Genomic DNA, 16,183 nt, shown 5'->3' on the forward strand with positions numbered 1-16,183 from the left:
CAGGGAACTGCTAATCGAATCAACGTTTTATTCTTGACCTGACTTTGTATTCACATTTATGCAATAATACTGACTTGAGAAAAGAATGGTATGGAGAAAGAAGAGCTGCTACAACAAAGCCTGACTTAATAACTTGTATAGACAGTTAATTATTTTGTACCTGTGATGAAGGAGTTACAAACAATTGACACTGATCCAAAAGACTATTCTCTTTTCAGTGTTTTTTGTTTGTTTGTTTTGTTTTTGTTTTCCACACAAAGGTGCTGTGCTAGTATATTTATATCTACTAGAAAAATAGTTCATCTATGTTTACAGAAATAATCTCCGAGGACATTTCCATCCCTTTGTTTTCTCTTGTTCTCCTTTCCCTCGCATACTTAATCACCCTCTGGTAGCACCGGTTTGCTGACAGATCCCTGCAAAATAGAACTAATGAACTGTCGCCATAAGCTGAGTTACAATTATAGCATCATCTGAATAGAAGAGAATTTTTCCTGCGCTATTGTATTCCCTATATCAAGCAGCATTTAAACCAGATGTTTCAGATCATACTCTCAGAATATAACTATTGTCTTTGTAGTCTTTCTGTCCTGCTAGTAAATAGATTGAATTTCCTTCGAACCTTCCAACACAATGTTATTACCAAACTTTTCAGTTTCTGAAAACTTACGCTGAGAAGCATTTTCCTTACAAGCTTCTAAGGAGAATCTTGCAGAGTTCAAGTCAGAAAAAAAAAAAAAAAAAACAACAATAGAAGGAATGAAGACCTACAGACTGTAGGCTGACTCTTGAGTTGGCAAATAACCTGAAATTCACATTTTCAAGGGAGCTAATTTACACATTCTTAAACATTGTCTCTGTTCCAAAATATTTGCTTAGAAAAAATTACACATTAGCAATGAGTCACGTCCTTAGACGGCCATAAAACAGTTAAATTTACTTAAGAAATTACTTCATTCTGAGGAGGTTTAATAATATCAATAGCCCAATCTAGTCAGAAACAGTCTTTGTACTGTAAAAATCCTTCCATGGTGTGTTGGCCAATACAAGAGAGGTTTTTGAAGAGAGGGGTGCAGGAGGAGACACTCTTTTTAACCCACAGATATTGGTTATATTGCAAAGCATACAGGTTTTAATATGAACGGACAATATTTAAAATGCAAATTAAATAATGAAAGTATAAAAGCTGATCATAAGAGATTTGTTTCAGCACTATCTGAGCCAAGTGGTTAACTACATAAAATCAAAAAAAAAACCACATCTCTATCACTGTTTTATCTTAAAGCCTCACTTGGTGACCTCTTGTTTTTGCCAGTATTTATCAGCTAAAAACATGTATGCATTACCCACTAATATCAAGATTTCAAATTGGGTTGTTTGTTAAGACAATTCATTGTTTCCAACTTCAGGACAGTACTTTCATTCACCCATGTAATTTATTACAGAACAACGCTATCTTAAATAGCAAAACAAATTCATTTAGACTCTGCTTCTCTTCTTCTCCTAAAATGAAACGCTAAGCTTATGTATTACTCATTTATTTCACATGTGCTAAAACGTCACTTATACTGAGAACCATAATCGAAATCAGCTGGTAATTTATTTCACAATCTAATTATGGATGACATACATTTTGTTAAAATCCTGGCCTAATCATGAAGAATAGCATCATGCTAATTTCCCTTTCAGCTGTGTCCTGACATTTTGAAGCAATGTCTGTGACTGTGCTTTCTAAAGATTTCCTCCTAAGAGCCACCAAATACAAATACATTGGGAAAAACAAACAAAAAAACCTGAACAACAACAAAAACACCAACAACTGTTTTGGGGATGTTTCCTCATTCCTGTACCAAGTCCCAGGAAGGATTTTGCTGATATATGTGCAGATTTGATTTAGGAAAGTTCCTTACAGAAAAAAAAAAAAAAATACTATAATTAGGAGAATTTTTCTATTGATGGTATCCAAACATCCAAAATAAAGAAAACCAAAACTACGTCACTGTGGAAGAGAAGAGTCTCTCCCTTTCTTACAAAAGGCTGATAAATCAAGGAAAACTTGGAACCAGTAAATGTTAGCATAGATCTTACATTCTGTTTTATAAGAAACAGAGTAAAACGAAGAAATTGTGACATTCCTTTTGGAGTAGTTCAAGCTTTACAAGGCTACATAATGCTTAAAAAATTTAAAGTGAAAAACTTAGTAAATTATGAATTAAACCTCTACACTTGAATAAACCCCAAGTGCAGTGTTTCATTGAGTATTATTATCAAATATTCTTCACTCTATAGCAATTTGATCTCTCATACTCAGAAATACTGATGCTATTTTCTTGATGTGCTTTAGACTTTGATTTTGGTTCTACATAGAGTACGGATACCATAACTAGTGAAACACATCCACCTAGTAGTATAGTGCTACAAATCACATACTCATCACAGAAAAAAAAAAAAAAAAAAAAAAAAGAATGTAGAGGCTTAACTTGCAACTACACTGCAATAGCTAAGAACGGAAAATGGAGAGCAGAGAAGACAAACTGAGGCAGTGGAAAGGATGGGAACGTGGGGATTTAATGTTGACTAAAAGGAAATCCTCACAGCAAACTAAACTTCATTTTCATTTACATTATCATTAAGGATCACTCAAGCAAGACAGCTCTACACCTTGAACAAAGATTTTAAATGAGATTTAGACAGTCAATTACACTGTCCAAATCACTGATTTATTAAAATGATCAAAGAAATACTGTAAGATAAAACTGCCCTAAACCAGTGAGGAGAGCTCTGGAAAGGATAGATGTTTTTAATTCCATTATAAAACATGCCCAATCCACTGCCATTATCCTGCTTCATTCTCCTTGAAAGGAAATATAACGATGAATAACAAGGGAGGAGTAAGGTACTACTGCAAATACTAAACCGAAGAGTACGTATGTGTATTTTGAGTATTTACCTCTTATTGCTTTTACTGAATTTCTTCAGAACACACAGTGACAGCTGACAAAAATATCAAACTCCCAAATAAAATTCTTTCATGGCCTGTGCTCCGAAGATGTATGAGCCTAAGAACTCAATCTATTAAATTAGTATCATCATTTGATAACATTGTTTTCCATTTTATACACAGACTGCCTTAGGCAAATCATCACTCTACTAAACTTAAAGGCTAGAAGAGTGGTTCTCTTTATGCAGAAGTTCTGTGTTTACAACCATGCTCTTCTCATCTTTGCTTGAAGGTAGGTAAGACCTTCGTCATGCAGAAGAGCATCCTAATTATCAAACTCATGTTCTAGGACAACGCGATCTTAGTTGCTCCTTGTGACACTGCTCCATAGTGACAACACACTGGAATGAAGTTTTCTTAACCTTTGCGTTAGAAAAGTCACAAGCCTGAAAGCTACTCATATACTTGTGCCTTATGTCAGTCCTAATGACTGTATAAATATTGAACAGACACCCAACCTAGAAGATTACCTAGCCTAGTGGATTCAAAACCCACTCTTGAAACCAGGAAATATTGATTTATACTGAAAAATTACTCCTGCCCTGTTGTAGTGAAGATCATTAAGTTGGCTAGTTGTATCAGTAATGTCTGTTCCAGACGTAGCTCAGACAATCCCCTGAGGAGCAGAAAACGCCTGGACAGCAATTCAGCGGTGACCAAAGTGTTGGAAATTGTGAAGTCTTGCAACCCAGAGAGCAATGAAAAGCCGTGTGAGGAACACTGATGTAAGCAACCTCAAAAAAGGCATACGCCCTTGCTTTTCCTGTCTCTTCAATCATAGGGAGCTTTGTATTTGTCTAGCATGACAGGGAACACACCAACAAAGCTTATTAGCTTTATCTTGCCAGAAAAACTACACGTTTAATTTATAATGAAACCAAGAGGCCCCAAAGTTGGCTGTTTTCCCAGATCCCTTCAAGAAACCAGAATTTGTCAGTCCCACTACCTATGAGTAATGTTCTGTCTTGCCAATCAAGAGGTTATCTCAAGGCACAAGAAGGATGTAATATTAAAATGCTCCTCTTTGAGGGATACTCAAAAAAAGATCCCTTCTGTATATGACAGATTTGCTGAATTGTGGTTTCAGTTTTTTGGAACATAGGAGCAGAGATAATACCAGAAACCCCACTGAGTTTTCTTGTAACATTGCTGGTGCTATCAATCTTATGTAACACTATTACAGCAACGCATATCAGTTGAAAACCCTACATTAGCCAGCTACAACAGCTGAACTACAGAACCAAAATCATTAACCCCACAGTCCTGTTTTCCCTCTCTCTTTGAAATTACCTATCTAAAAGGACAAGTGAATATTCATTATCAAAAAAAAAAAAAAGGCAAGTACTCTAGTTACCAAAGGCAACAGGCAAGATTCTTTAGTAACATCAGCATACGTCAAGAAAATGTTCTGTACATTACTATATCTCAGAATAAGAAATTGGCTTGCTATCTTTCACACACATCAGAACAGCACCTGATTTTTGAAAAGAGTATTATCATTCATCTGGGAATACAGGTACATATGTTACATATGATCCAGATGTTTTTATTTTTACTGTGGTATCACACAGTGCTCCAAGCAAAAGAGGGAGCATATATTAAAGAGAGGGCTGTATAAAAATAAAGCAACATATGCTCCAATTACAAATTCTAATTTATAAACCAACCAGACATAATATTTGTTGTGAATCCAGTGGGTTCCTCTAACATAGTTGCTGCATTGGCAACCATAACTATACACTAAAAATTACTGAATAACATAAAATGTGTTTTGTTTAAAACTGTTTTTTCAAATTTAAAATTTTCTTTCTGCACTAGGTCAAAATGCTCCATATAATTTACTAAACAATCTCCAAAGTGCACAAGTAAATTCACTTACATATTTCACTACACTGAAGTTTAATAAAAGTGAGTTTTATGCAACTTTCAGATTTATTTTTAAAATGTGCATTTAAAAAACACATTTTTTGAGTTATTTTTCCAAATCCATGCAGTATTTATTTGGGATTCTCCATCCATCTTACATTTTAGGCGACTAGTAATAATACTTATTTAGGTTATAATGATAGCATTTTCTGAATGATTCCACAAGGCAGCCTAAAAAGAACAAGTCACAAATCACATAATCCTTGTGGCCAACATATCAAACATCATGGCCACTGTTGGTAAATTACCTTTTTTAATGCTTTTTAAGAATGACCAGCCATATCATTATTATTTTTTCTTACAAATTTCTTAGAACTCATACATGTAGAAGTTAATAGGTGGCAAATTGCTTGAATAATGATTACAGTGTTAGGGTGATCCTACTGCAGCTGCTACCCTTATGAACAGATAATTGCAAGGAAAACAGCAGGAAATGCATGCACTCTAAGTTCATATATGAAAACCTAAATCTAACTAAATGAAGAGAGCACTATTTGGATAATTTTATATAAATACAATTCTATATAAATCCTAACTGCCCTCTGATTCTTGAAAAAATTCCATGAGAAGCTTAAGTGCTCTGGAATAATTATTTGATATTCAAATATACTATTTGTGGTACACTGTAGAATCAAAGAATGTTTTGTTCTAACTGATATGAAAAAAAAAAAAAAGGAAAACACCAAGAATAAAACTGATATATGTTGAGCCTAGAACCTGTATTCAGAAAGATTTTTTATGAGGCTACAGAGATAGTATTCAAAAAGAAAACTGGATAAGCTCCAGGTTTCGCCTACTCTCCTGCATGATAAAATCACGATCTGTAGACTGATAAAACAAGGAACTAGATGCTAGTGACTTGAAGAGGAGATCCACAAGAGTCCCAGATACAAAATTTATCTCGCAAGTAGAAGAGGAAACCAGACACCTGAGGGATGCTAGAAAGAACAGATATATTCTGCAGAGTGCAGTCTGCCATCTCCAGGATATAGTGCAGAATATCAGAGACACAGCAGGAAGGATACATCTGTGGAAACACTGAGGTAGCAACTTGGCCAATGTGCCTGGTGCCATCCTGTTGGTTAGAAAGTCCTTTCTTACAAGACAAGTGTGCTTTGTTCACAAAGCTACTAACATCCATGCGATATGATACAACATGGCCAGGTGCCAGAGTGTGTTAGAAGTTTATGTAGGTCTGGGAAGAGGGAGTAAGTAGCTGGACTTGATAATAATATACCAAGAGAATCCTTCCACTAGAACTAAACCATGGTCAGATCATTAACACTTTTCTTAATCAAAATTCTTAGAGCAAGGAATGACAAGAAAAGGCACAAGACATTAGGAGGAGCTCTACCAGCAGGTCAAGGAAGGTGACACTTCCCTCTACATTAGCACTTGTAAGGCCATACATGGAGCACTGTATATGTGTCACCCAACTCAGCTGTGAGACATCTGTTCCTTTGGAAACCAAAAGCCCTTAAAATGAGAATGCTGGAGTGCTCCTCAAGCTACAACAAGGCATCTGCCGTGACTAATCTGGATTAGGCAAAAAGATCAGAAATATATTCCTTGCTGAGTCCCTGAAGAATACACTGTCACCTCCACCAGCAACTGTAAACTAAGGATACCCGCCACTGAAAAGACTGTCTGAAGCTATGCTTGTGAACCTTCTAGGGCCAATATTCCAAATCAGAAAGATATGTGTTATTATGTGGCTAAGAAAGTATTTTAAAAGATCAAATCTCATGGGCTAAAGCCTTTCCTGAGAGGTATATGATATCTTGCTGACACTGAATCTGAAATGGTTTTAATAAACTCTAAGATCTTTTTGGTAATCAGACATCTTTAAACTTATACTAAAAACCCACCCTAATAGACTCTTACTAGCTACTGTATATTTAGAGAAAAACAACAAAAAAACAAAAACCATCATGCCAGCTGAGCTGGGCTGCAACTGCTCAAAAGCCTCAGTGGATTCTCAGAGAAGTAGAAAGTCAACGAATAAGGGTAAGGGATCATATTTTCAAAGTGTTCACGGCTCACTGTCAAATGAAAGTAAATTGTGTTTCATCCTCATTTCCCATATGGGAATTAAACAACTAATCTCCCTGAATAGTGGAATTAAGAAAACCCACAGGATCATTATGCTAAGAGGGTGTTCCTGAAAAGAACAGGAACTATACCTCTTGTAAATTTCTAAAAGCCATACATTTCAAGTTTGCTGTGTTCAATGATAATCAGTCAGCCTGTAACAGAACGGTTGGAGTGAAGGAAAAAGCAGCAGAGGTCTGATATCCCTTCAGGGACACGGAGGGACAGGTTCCCTCATGACCCTCCAGGACACATCTTTGAGGTCACGACTGTCAGTTTTTTTAAACAAGCTGGCACAAGCCTGTGGGGACTCTACGTCCTCTTTGTGGTAGTTGAAATCTCTAAATTGGGTTTGGAACCAGTTCAGTGACATGAATAGGGACATGGTGTAAAATGAGTGGAAGAATGGCTTTTTCTGTCAGAAAAATATTTATGGAAATACGCCCAATCCTTGCTTATTAAGACACATTGTTCCCGAAGAAAAGTAACTATTTTATCAATCCTGTCTGAGCAAAGAACACATCAAATACTTTCATTCTGCCTCCCTGCAGAAGCTGGGCTGATTAGCAATCTAATATGACCGTGTAGCACTGTACAGTGCTCCTCCTTACATGCTCATAATTCAATCATGTAAAAAGCAGAGAATAAGCTTGCCCACAGGTATATTACCAAGGCAAAAAATTATCCGGTCTTAAATGAGAGGCCATATGATTACTCACTCTGTAAACATACATCTTTGATGGGACATTCTTACTTTGTTCTTTTCTACAGAGAAAGCAAAACCTGAAACTCAGACACACACTGCAGGTTTGAACAGGTCATCAAGTGAAGTGTTAGTAATACAGGATTTTTAAGCATTAAGTGTCATCTTAGAAAATCTCAAAGGCATATCTATAATTCCACCCTACATTTTATTAATTCTTAGAAAATCATATACATGTATTCATTAATCTGATAACCAACATGAAGGCCACACCAGGGAAGATGAAACTACAATAAACTGAATTAAGGTTTGAAAATGCAGTTCCTTCTCTATGTTCTCTTGTCTCTTCAGAGTTGTATCAGAAGAGATGCTTGAGGAGGTGAATCTACTTCATGGATGAGGGAATGGAAACAAAATTACCCTTAAAGTAAAAACACTGAACTTTAGAAGTTATGAATACTAAACCAACTCCGTTCTTGCAGTAAATATGACCAATACTGATTTTAAACAACTGAGTTATAAATTCAATTTGTAGTCTTTCTCTCCTGCTATGTAGTATTTCTTATCATTAAGCATAAATATTTGTTTTGATTTCTAAGCTTTTTGCAAAGTAGACAGAATTTATTTTCCTCTGGGGAAAGGTAATGCTTCTTACTCAAAAGAGCAGGAGGAGTGCATCTGGAGTCTTCCTGAATACTGGCTAAACAAGTAACATCACCATAGCCACAAAAAAAATCCGTGTTCTTCCTCTACTTTATCACAGGTCAATTACCACACTATGTGTGGGGAGCTGCCAAAAAACACCCCTATGTTCAGACACTAGAACTTTATTTGCCTGCAGCTGCATTACACAATGAAGGAGTATTAACTACACTCCCAAAGATGAAACATGCCCCTCCACCAAGCAAAGGGTGAACAATTAACTGTTTTTATATAGAGATTTTTTTTTCTTCATTGTAACTGTTACTTACCTTTTGTCGCAAATGATACTTCTCTAAAAAGATTTGATTAGTAAGCATTGACTTTTTTTTTCCCCACTCCTCTCCATTCTGGTCTACCAGCACTGACAGACAGATATGGCAGAGAGAATAATGAAGCACAACTTAATCTTTTTCAGGTTCAGACTTGCTCTGAATGCTCCTCATTTTATTTTCTGATGTTTTCCCCTCATTTGGGTTTCTAACAACTGAAAATGAGATTTTATGCTAGACTTATTTTCAATTAATTAAAAAACAATAATCCCAAAGCTCTACGAAACAAAGATTTTGCATGAAATTTTCAGACATAAAGACCATTTCTGTAATGTCCAAATTTCTAGCATTTCTACTGCTTCTCTTGTCTCAAGTAAAGATGCTATCAACCACCTCCACTGTAGAAGCTTCCCATTTTGGAAAGATTCCACAACCGAAGATATGAAGCACGTGTTTTTCTCAGCAATTGGTACCTATTGGGTATCAGTAGCGATGCCCATTGTCATGTTAATTTTTCAGATTTTTGTTGCTCATAATCTTCTTCTGTGTCTTTTATTTGTTTGTTAATCAGCCAGTAAACATTACTTTCTTCATCTGGATTTCAGAATGACCAAAAAGTATACTTTATTATATTAATAAAAGTGGTGAACTAGAATGATACTAACAGTTCATAAAACAAACCAGGCAATGACCTATGTCAATGAATCCAAACAGAGACTCAATATTAAAGGGTGTATTTAAAATAATTTTTGTCTCAACAATGGAAATTGCAGAAATTTAGCACAATGCAATTTTGGACACCATACCAAAGTATTTCTTGTCAATGTCATTAGAATAGGGGATTACACATCTAAAACAGCCACAGAAAATATAAAAATTAAGAACAAAAGTCCAAATGCCATGATAGGCATCATTTGGTTATGCCTATGTTATTAGTAGAGGTGCCCTATGTAATCTTAAAAGAAAGTAAAAAGCTTTTCCTAAATTGATGACATGTAAGTTAATGATTTTCCAATAAATATTTTTCTTTGAATGTCTTTATGATTTTAGTATTTGATACAATTTAATTTTTTTACCTAGCATTAAAAATATGTTAGAGTTCAAAATCTAGTTCATGAGAGCACACACTTCAAAACTAACCTCAATCTGAGCATATGCTGAAGGAAAAATAGTTGGTAAATTCTGATTAAATAGTATCTATTAATCAAATACTTTATCTGGTTACATTCCTTCAACATGCCAACACCTGTACCCCATTCTTCCTCATAACTGCAAGTAGTAGTTTTATGCTGCTGCTGTTTTCAGAAATCCACAGAAAAACATTTCTTAACACTATACAAGATGAACACTTTTTTGTACCACACAGCTTTCATAATCATTCATTGTATTCACTTAAAATGCCTAAATACCGTTTAAATCATGCTGTAAATTTAAAATAAGCATTTAATAACAGATAACTACGCCAGCAGAAAGATCTGCTGCTACCAGATCATCCAGATCTTCAATTAAAAATCTGATCTTTCTGAACTTACCAGTTTATAATCAGAGGGACAAATAAAAAAACTTACTGTCATTGTATGGATGTGAATGTTTAAAGGCTACACATTTTTTAAATGTAAATAAAATTCTGAACTGCCACTAGAAGATCTGAAAGCACGTGTATAAAGCATAAAAGAGGCTGTGCACTTCAATAAAAATGTGTACTTAAGAAATGCAAAAAGGTAAAAAAAAAAAAAAAAAAAAAAAAAAAAAGAGGTTTTTTTCCTCTTTAAGAGAATAACATTCACATTCACATGAGAGTAGATCCAGGCTTATGAAGTTTCAGGCAGAAGGCTGACATAACTATCTGTAGAGTCAAAAAAAGGAAAGACACATGTACCAGATAAAATGAGAGTTCAAAATTTTCTCTAGCACTTTAAAGTAACAGATTTTATGCAAGAAAGTGCAAAGCACAATCTATAGAGATTCTCAAACTTAGTCTTAAATTTCAGGTCTGAAGTAACAATTAAGAAAATCAGTTGAAAGTTTAAAGGACTGAATTTATGCTTATTTACCTTGGACCATACAAACCAAAAATAAATTCCATACTGCTTCAAAAACCTCAGGTTCAAGGATTGTCAGCTGAATTCTCCATAAAAATATTCTAGGTTTGCTAATGATAGATACTGAAAACAATATCTTTGGATTTAAAAACCTAACAATTTAACAGTTCATGTTAAAGAAAATGATTCCAACAACTTGAAGGCTAAAGCAAATTCAAATCTGTGTGTGATTCTAGTTAGCAGCAGGAAAGAGATATTTTTCTATAGACAGAGTATATGTTTCTTTGTTTAAGAAGCTCATAGACAGGTTTTCAAAAACAGCTCAAATTATTTTTACAGTAATATTGTCCTTTGTTGAGCTATATAGGAAAACAAGAGCTCAAAAACTCCACATCTAAAAGTTTGGGACCTCACTTTCTTATCTGGAGAGATCAAGTACTTTTACTTGAAAGCAGCAGCAAACAAACCTCAAAAAACAGGGTAGCCACATGAAGAGGCAAGATGAAACTGTCTTAATAATTGTTAGAGTGGTTTCAAGAAGTACAAGTAAAGAAAATGAGCAAAAATAGAACCTTCAGCACTGCTTATGAACGAACCAATAAAAGACCATTCTAAAGAGTTAAGTAGAACAAATAAGAAGAAAAAGCCAACAATGTAAGAGTAAACAGAAGTAAAATAACCTTGCTGACATTTAACATTTACAAAAATGTCTGATTCCCCGCTTCTTGGTTAAGCATTCTGCTGGGATCTCAATCAATGTTTGGAGTGTACATGACCAATTTTGAAAACAACGAGAAAGTACAGTACAAAAATTAGAAGTCTTTAAGTGTACCACAAAGATTAAAAAAGTCAAAAAGCGAGACCATGAAGACTGGGAATAAGGCAGTTCTAGAATTATTAACAACACATATATGGCTAAACTCCATGGCTGAACTTCCATTCCCACATGAAGTTGGCTGTAATGGAACTGATCATGACCTAAACTTTCATGATTTATAGATCATAGTCAAAGAAAAGGCATTGTCCAGGCTTGAGAAATTAATCAATATTCTGAACTATTAAAATTACAAGAACTCCACAGATTGCTAAAGCGTCTAGGGAAAAAAAAAAAAAAAAAAAAGCACATTCAGACCCTAATACATACATAACAAGATCCAAGAACATCTTATGTACAAATGCAAACAATGAGAAAAAATTATTCTATAAACTAATATATATATACACATATTATATATATATATATATATATTTTTTTTTTTCCTTGCCCTAGGATTCTAAGTCCTTTAGGAAACCTCTCTAATTTCTGTGACAGGGTCTACATCTTTTTTTTTACCCAGACCTCCCTAGTTTCACTGACAAGGTCTACATTTTCTTATCCAGAAAGTTATGTAGGATAGTCTTAACTCTGATTATCCTTTTCTACAAGTTCCTGAGAAGAATTTAGTATGATGTAACAGCATTTCTAATGAAAGTTATACCTACTGAATTCTTCTGAATTTTTCTCAGTAAATTACAGAGGAATAAACCTAATTGCTTCTACTGAGACAACCCTTCATTCATTCATTCACATACTGGTATCAGTCACACTGTACCCAATGCTTCACATCAGTGCAGCTTTAAGGTGATTGGTGTGAAAGGATTGATTTTCCATGAGACATGCCTCCTACAAATACTTCAGGCATTTTTTAACAGTGCAGTGGAACCAGAAGCAGCACCTGCGCCCACTGAAAGGGAACATTTGCTTTGAATTTTTTTCTTTTTTCTTCACAACTTTAAATTGAAATTCATCATTCACCATCTTCTCATTAAGTGAACAGACTGAATCACTAACATCCAAAATGTAAATTCTAGTTCAGACGTCTTGACAAGCTTAGGAATGAGGTTGTGTCAAAGATGGGTATCTGACTTAGACGTCTACAATCTTACCTTCTTCTGAAGAACGTTAACTTTGCGCTCCTTCACCTCTAGCATGTCCTTCAGGTCATGGATCTCTCCTGCTTGTGTCCCTTTCTCCTCTGCTATCTCCTGAATCTGCTTTGTCTTCTTATTTAGCATAGTCTCCTTCTCTTCCAGACGTAAGCGTAATGCATCCACCTAGATTCAAACATACAGAAACGGTTTGTTTAGCAATGAAGGAGAGAACTTTTGAAAAGATAAACTGCTCTTCCACAAGGAAGTGTGTGCTATCAAATTACAAATAGAAAGGGGACAAAACACTGAAAACAATCATGTTTTAATTCCCAGTTATATGACATTAATGGTCCTTCCTGAAGTATCTCGAACTATACTTCAGACATAGCTCAGTCTTACAGGATACAAGTTAGGCATTTTCCCCCCTCAAAGTAGAGGCCAGAAGAATACGTTTCTTCTAAGCTGCAGAGGTTCTCTCATGCGTAGGAAAATCAACCCTTTTATTTGAAACACTAACAATGTTCAGAGATTCAAATGTTTACTATTAGTACCAAATAGTCACTTCGTATTCAGGTTTTAATTAAAGTATTAGCTCAGCTTGGAGGTAATGAAAACACAGGTCTGTGTGGCCACTTCAGATAAAAACACGGAAAGAGGGTTACTTTACAAGGGCTAAGAATATTTAGTTTAAATAGCAATAAAACAGTTTGAGTATTTTTTTTCTGTAGGATGCAGCTTTGAATTAAAGATAAAATGGAACAAATTACATGCTATAGAATATTGTGAATGCAATTTGGACACACAAACATATTTAGAGTCTCGATAACCTTAGAAACACTGAGAATTCTGAGGTACCCTCAAACTTCAAAACCGCACATTGAGAAGCTTTTGCTTTTCCTTCTACAGTTATCTTGCACAAATGAAACACAGAGCTCACAAGACAAAAGAAATGGGAGAAGGAATCAGAGCTACCCGAATATAAATTTGATGAGAAAAAAAAGGTCACCACAGAGCACAGACTAATCTCAAACACCATTGTAGAATACGAAATCCAACACCAGCAACCTGCTCAAGATAGCAAAAGAAACCCACTGACCCCTATCCACTCAGCATTCAGACAAAGCTCAAATCTGCCAGCTTGGCTGCTAATCTTATTTGACAGTATCAGATTTGGTTCCTGTTAGCTGAAGCCATTACAGGACATCAGTCACACAGAGTAAACAGGGTGATTACTGAATTTCTTGGTCCTTCTGCACAGTGGAAACATGAAGTTAAAAGACGACATGGACAACTCCAGCTAGGGAAAGAGTTTAGGTAGTCACTTGCTTACGGCATTTTGAGCAACGTTTAGTTTTAATGAGTTATTCTAATTCCACTTTATTTCAATTTGCTAATGGAAAGGTTGCCTCTAAGGCTCTACGTTTACAGTATGTTACGCCCACAAAAGCCGTTGTTGTTTTGTCTGATTCTTTTTACATGGAGCAACAAGTCCTTGCCAGAGGGAAAAGAACTGCCCTGTTCTTCCAATCAGCACTGCGGTCCTGCTGCCACCTCGATGTCTGGAGCCTTCTCACTTACACATACATTATTAAAAGCACATTCCTAACCTCTCACCCAACAGGCAGTGCATGGAGTATATTTTGTAGTGATATTACAGGAACAGGTACTACCCAAATGTGATATATGGAATTGACACTGTTTGTAATGAAAAGTTTAGCAGGTGGAGCAGACTGCCTTCTTTTAAGAAACAGATTTAGAGATCGATTAGGTATGTCCTTCTCTGCATATACCTATTTACTATATAATAGTAAAACTAATTGTCATTTTCATTCATACTTGAAGGGAAACTGAAAATCTCTCTCATAAGCATATCTATATACCCTCAACATTTGTGTTACAAAATATTTGAGACACTCCAGATGTCTACAGCAAAGTATTACGTGAACATAGAACATCTGCAAACAGAAATTTATCCACAAAAAGCTTTCCATTTTCTGATTGATTATCCTGTTTGAACTCTATATTAGCTTACGGTTTGGGGTAAATTGCATTCCTGGTTTTATTTGTGTGAGGTCCCTGCCTAGGAAACCACAGAAAACACTTTCAGGAATATTTTCAAAGGCTGGCAGGATACACAGTCATCACCTTAACACTATTCCTGGCAGAACACTGCACTTGTTTATTCATGTCAACTCAGTTTATGTATGGCATCCTCCCACAGTGACAAGAATTGAGGTCTGTGGGAGTCAGGTGATGCCAACTTCAACAAAGCCAGCTTAAGATTTTCTCTGCACATGGAAACGACTAGGCAAACAGCTACTGAGGTGCTGACGCCCCTTCTCCTGACTTCTGTGTCCTGGATGGTGTTGTCTTAACCCAGACTTAACCCAACTGCTTTCACAGTAATAGTCTGCTATGTCTTTAATTACGCATGGCAAGTAAAATCTTACAGCACAATTCAGGCAACTGCTAGTTCCTCGTATAACAATGTGCTTGCTAACTTGGCCTGCACATACCATCCAATTTCCCAAGAAGCTTTAGTAAAACAAGAACATTTCTGGCTGCCTTCAACACAATAGCCTTCCTAGACAGGCACCTCTCTTCAGCTGCGTACCATACATAAGATTTTTCAATTTCTTCCTTGTAAGAAGCACGTACGAAAAACACTGTTAGGAGCCACAGAATTTTCCTGTAGCAGTAAATAATACTCGATGACTGTTCCTAATAGCCATATATGAAGCATGCAGAATTCTGAATTTCCAAGAAAAACTAGAACATTAGTAACTCCAATAATTACCAGAATTAACATAAGAAATTACATAATATTTAAACTAAATTTATTCTTAAGCCATTTTTTTTAATCTTGGGTTTTATAATTAGTCTTAACTTTAAGAAGCAAATAACCAATTTATAGCTTGGGGAAATCATTAAAATTTTCAAAAATCCACAGAAATTTTCAGAAGTGAACAAGGAGCTTGAGACAACAGGACTTAGGTTCCACATATTTTTTCTTATTTTTCCCATCATCTCTAGTGTGCACCAGCAATCAGGCTATTATTGTGATGCTGGTGGTTTGCACTTGGGTTTATGAAGATGTTACTGATGCCTAGAAAAAAAACATACTTTACTCTGTTCCTTAGACTGAGTGACTCTTCGCATCTGACTGCCATGTGATCAAACCATGGTTGAACCATTCATTTGGATCTGTGAATGAGGCCATGCTCTATTCAGTAACATCAGAAGGTAGAATCCCACAAACATTTTATCTAAGGTCTGATTTCCCTCTATTGGCAAAATTCAAAATATTTGTTCTCTGTTGTTCTTACTACACTGTTGGCAGCAAAAGACACAGACGGAGTATCAATCCTGAAATGTGTTAAGAGCTTGCTCTGACTTCTAACTAGAGCCAGCTACTTTATAAGGTAGATGTTGAAGTAATTCTCTCCTATCTATGTCAGCACTCAGAACACAGAAATAATTGAGAAATGCACAAAGGAAGACATAAAAATATACTTGGTGTGTGAGGTGAAATGTTATT

At 35.6% G+C, this 16,183-nt stretch overlaps 1 protein-coding gene across 16 annotated transcripts in view; it reads right to left on the reverse strand.

The window, feature by feature from the left end:
- The window catches only part of ERC1 (ELKS/RAB6-interacting/CAST family member 1), a 302,320-nt gene that overhangs the window by 195,266 nt on the left and 90,871 nt on the right, over positions 1-16,183 (reverse strand). For all 16 annotated transcript variants that reach the window (XM_084511007.1, XM_084511005.1, XM_084511011.1 and 13 more), the window contains one exon: positions 12,661-12,828. In XM_084511007.1, the coding sequence (XP_084367133.1) occupies positions 12,661-12,828 (168 nt within the window). The remainder of the gene's footprint in view (positions 1-12,660; positions 12,829-16,183) is intronic.

The sequence above is a fragment of the Aythya ferina genome, assembly GCF_964211825.1.
Source record: "Aythya ferina genome assembly, chromosome: 1".
NCBI lineage: Eukaryota > Metazoa > Chordata > Aves > Anseriformes > Anatidae > Aythya > Aythya ferina.